Source organism: Sesamum indicum, linkage group LG5, assembly GCF_000512975.1.
Source record: "Sesamum indicum cultivar Zhongzhi No. 13 linkage group LG5, S_indicum_v1.0, whole genome shotgun sequence".
NCBI classification, from domain to species: domain Eukaryota; kingdom Viridiplantae; phylum Streptophyta; class Magnoliopsida; order Lamiales; family Pedaliaceae; genus Sesamum; species Sesamum indicum.
In genome coordinates this window covers 6,034,354-6,038,560 of record NC_026149.1, presented here as the reverse complement: position 1 = coordinate 6,038,560, position 4,207 = coordinate 6,034,354, and the positions used below count along the sequence as shown (strand labels likewise).

The window sequence follows — 4,207 nt, the reverse complement described above, 5'->3', positions numbered from 1 at the left end:
GAGACGAGATGCAGCATCGCTCAGTGCCCTTGTGTCTGGCTTGATTCAGAATGATGATTTGGATGAGGCTGAAAAGGTCTTATTTGAATATGGGACAATGGGCAATAGGAAAGAGGACTTAATACATGCTTATAATACTTTGATTGCTGGGTATGGTCAGAAAGGAAGGGTTGAAGATGCTCGGCGCCTTTTCAATCAGATACCCGTACGCAGTGATAGTGGAAGTGGGGGAAGCACAAGGTTTGAAAGAAATGTGATCTCATGGAATTCAATGATTATGTCATATGTGAAAGCTGGGGATATGGCATCTGCAAGGGAGTTGTTTAATCAGATGGAGGTCCGAGACACTATTTCTTGGAATACAATGATTAGTGGCTATGTTCATGTGTCAGATATGGAAACGGCTACTGAACTCTTCTCTAAAATGGGAACTCCAGATGCCTTATCATGGAATTCAATAGTGTTTGGGTTTGCACAGGCAGGAAAGATGGAACTTGCACTCCAGTATTTTGAAAGAATGCCTCAAAAGAATCGGGTTTCTTGGAATACTATAATAGCTGGATATGAAAAAAATGCAGGTTTTAAAGAAGCTGTCAAACATTTTGTTCAAATGCAAGCAGAAGGAGAGAAGCCAGACCGACATACTCTGTCTTCACTTCTTAGCATTTGTGCTGAATCCGTTGCTCAGCACCTGGGCATGCAAATTCATCAATTGGTCACCAAACTAGTGTTACCTGATATACCTTTAAGTAATTCTCTCATAACCATGTATGCTAGATGTGGGGCGATATCCGAAGCAAAGACTGTCTTCAATGAGATGAACCTTCAAAAGGATGTAATCTCTTGGAATGCCATGATAGGAGGATATGCATCTCATGGTTTTGCAAAAGAGGCATTAGAACTTTTTGAATCGATGAAGTGGTCTAAAGTGACACCAACTTATATCACATTCATATCAGTTTTGAGTGCTTGTGCTCACGGTGGTCTGGTGGAAGAAGGCAGGTCATATTTTAGATCCATGATTTCCGATTTTGGAATTGAACCAAGAGCTGAACATTTTGCTTCCCTTGTGGATGTTGTTGGTAGACATGGACAGGTTGAGGAGGCCATGGATATTATCAGTCGTATGCCAATTGAGCCAGACAAGGCTGTCTGGGGGGCGTTACTGGGCGCTTGCAGGGTGCACCATAATGTGGAGTTGGCTAAAGTTGCAGCTGAAGCATTAATGAGGCTTGAGCCAGAGAGCTCAGGCCCTTATATCTTGCTTTACAATATGTATGCTGATGCTGGCAGATGGAATGATGCTGACGAAATCAGGATGATTATGGAGAATAACAACATTAAAAAGGAACGAGGTTATAGCAGGGTGGATTCCACTTGCTTGTAATGCTTGTGCTGCATTTTGGAATGGAGTCTAAGAACCAGATGATTTAAATATTCCCATGCTTGCAGTTATATGTTTCTTACGGCTGTGAAGAGTGTTTTACTGGTTTATAGCTGGTGTTTTGAACTGGAGGTAGAAACTTGATTCCACCAAGAGCAGGCTTTCAAGGAGCCATATGAGGTAATTGATTGTGATAAGTCAATTCCAAGAGTTAATGCTAATGCACATGGCTAAAACTCATCAATTTTCTTATATGTTTTAATTTATTATAATGTATATAGTAGGATTGTAGTTATTACAGTTCTTCTACCACCTGCCTTGCCTATTTTTCTATTCCTGCATATTTTGTGTGAAACATGGTTCTTGATGGGCAATTGACTTGAACGTAGATGGAGATTGAGGAAGGATTACCTAATTTCCCTCCGAGCCTAAACGACTGTTTTGTTTTGAAAAGGTTGGCACCACAACAAGCTAAAAAGCTCAAACTGGAAGAAGGTTCACTCTTTACCCACATTAATTGTCTAGTAGTCTTGAAAATGTTGTGTTTGCATTGATGCTTCAAGAAACAAGTTTGTGAGGTTTGTAAGTCTGGTTCCATGAATTCTGTAAATATAAATATTTATAAGAAATTTGTGAAATTGTGTAATCTAAATACAGTTAAATTCTCAATTTGAAAAAAAAAGTCACGCGAATGAAAAAGATAATCTTGTATCCAAAACTACTTAGATGAATTTGAAACTTGATAATTTATGCTAAAAAATGTTATAAATAAAGATTGATAAGAAAATTAGGAAAACATATCCTTGGAATGTACAGACATTGAGCTTTTTAAAGTATTTCCATACTTTTAAACACTGATCCATCCTAATTGATATATTCTTGAGCTCAACAGCCACTTCGCTTGGTCAGTAAATAAATGTACTTCATTCTTTTGACTATCAGAAAATGATATAGTTGTTGCTGTTCCTGTTACTACCCTTTGTTACATTTTTTAGGTCCTCGGCGGCCGACATGTTTGGCATTTCTTAGGTGGATTAACCTAATGTAATTTCGAATATAGCAACTTCATAATGTTGTGTATATACAGTATGGTACTCCACTCGTGCATATATTGCTAACATATAGAATTCTGATTGATATGTCTGGAGTTTAACACAAATTATTTAAAGTAATAATATCAGGAAATTGAGCATCATGAAACACGAAACACAACATCTCTAACATGAAATATGGATATGAGTTTATATTGTTGATTATATGAAAGCACACATCTGATGTTAGGAAACTGTAGGTAGTTTTATTTTAGGGTTAGTTACATTTTGCCGTCCAAATTATGACCGTTTTTACACTTTGGTATCTAAACTTTTTTTTATGTCAACTTAGCATCTCAACTATAAGAAATTCTGCACTTTGCTATTTTTTCACAAGTTTTTTGTGAAAAAAGCATTACATGTAGTGTCCATGTGCTATTTAAGGGTTATATGATGTGATATTTTTCACATATGTACAGTATGCAATATTTTTCGTCAAAAAAATCAACAGAAAAATGGTCATATATGGTAAAGTGCAAATTTCGCAAAGTTGAGATGGTAAGTTGACACAAAAAAAAGTTTAGATGCCAAAGTGTAAAAACGGTTATAGTTCGGATGGCAAAATATAATTTACCCTTTATTTTATGCTCCTAACATACATCTGTACCCATAGCCTTGCAAACTTTCCCCCCCCCCCCCCTCTTTTGTGGGGATAAAATTATATCAATTAATATTTTTTCTTGCTTATTGTCATTTGGCTTAAGAAAATCACTTCTATCTTGTTAGAAACTATATCCAGCCTTGTTAGAAACTATATCCAGCCTTGTTAGAAACTATACATCTGTACCCAGCCTTGTTAGAAACTATATCCAGAACAGTACCATGTACCTTTCTACTATGCTATCAGCGGCTTTCGATAATGGGGGAAATGTTGCTAATTGAATGAAATGAGGGAAGTCAAAACAATATCCATAATGATAGCTGATTTCGGCCAGCGCTGCTAGGCAGCTGGGTTTTGTGGGTACTTTTTCGGGTTCATTTGCCTCCTTATGCAGATATCAATCTTACAAGAACTTTTTATCTGAAATTGGACTTCCCTTCGTGAATTCTCTGATTAAATCGATGGCTATCCTTCTCTCGACTAATAACACACCTGTTTGGTTGCTCTGTGCTAACTGTTGGTCGTAAACTTGATCACAGATGCAGACTCACTTACTCTCCAGAACCTGGAAGTTTTTGTGTCCAGGCATCCAAGTGTTCTTTGGGACATGCATTTTAAGAAGTATGATTATGCAGGTTATATTCTAGATTTTAAACTATTCTATTACCGTAAAGAGCTGGGTATATAGATATATTAATGTAAGCTCTTTTGGCTATCTCCATACTTGATCCTATTTAGTTAATTGTTTTACTATTCTTCTATTGCTTCAAATCTTTATATGTTATGGCACCTGTACAACTCTGTAGCAATATTGTGGTCCCTTTGGTTCAGTGCTTGCAGCGGGGGAAAATTGCAAGTCATTGAAGACTGAAGCTGCTAAAGTCGGATCAGTTGGACCTGTTGTTGGACCATTGAATAATATCTATACTGAACTGAATGGGTAACTATGTTAATAGCTTTAAACCAAATCATGTCGATATCCTTAATTTCTCCATTACAAATGGTGTTGTACCTTTAGATAGCTATACGACCGAGAGAGCACAGGTACCCAGTTCAGTATTATCTTCGGTCTCAGAGGCTGGTCCTTCTTTTCCTATTTATCTGTAGGGGGGCATACAAATGAGCAATGCC

General features: G+C 37.2%; 1 protein-coding gene across 1 annotated transcript in view; it reads left to right on the top strand.

Moving 5' to 3' along the window:
* LOC105162128 (pentatricopeptide repeat-containing protein At1g62260, mitochondrial) overlaps positions 1-4,207 on the top strand; it is a gene marked incomplete in the record, with an annotated part of 11,571 nt that overhangs the window by 3,326 nt on the left and 4,038 nt on the right. Inside the window, 4 exon segments of the mRNA XM_020693924.1 lie at positions 1-1,564; positions 1,774-1,879; positions 3,616-3,711; positions 3,908-4,187. The exon segment at positions 1-1,564 is cut by the window's left edge and continues 565 nt beyond it. Of these exon segments, the coding sequence (XP_020549583.1) occupies positions 1-1,387 (1,387 nt within the window).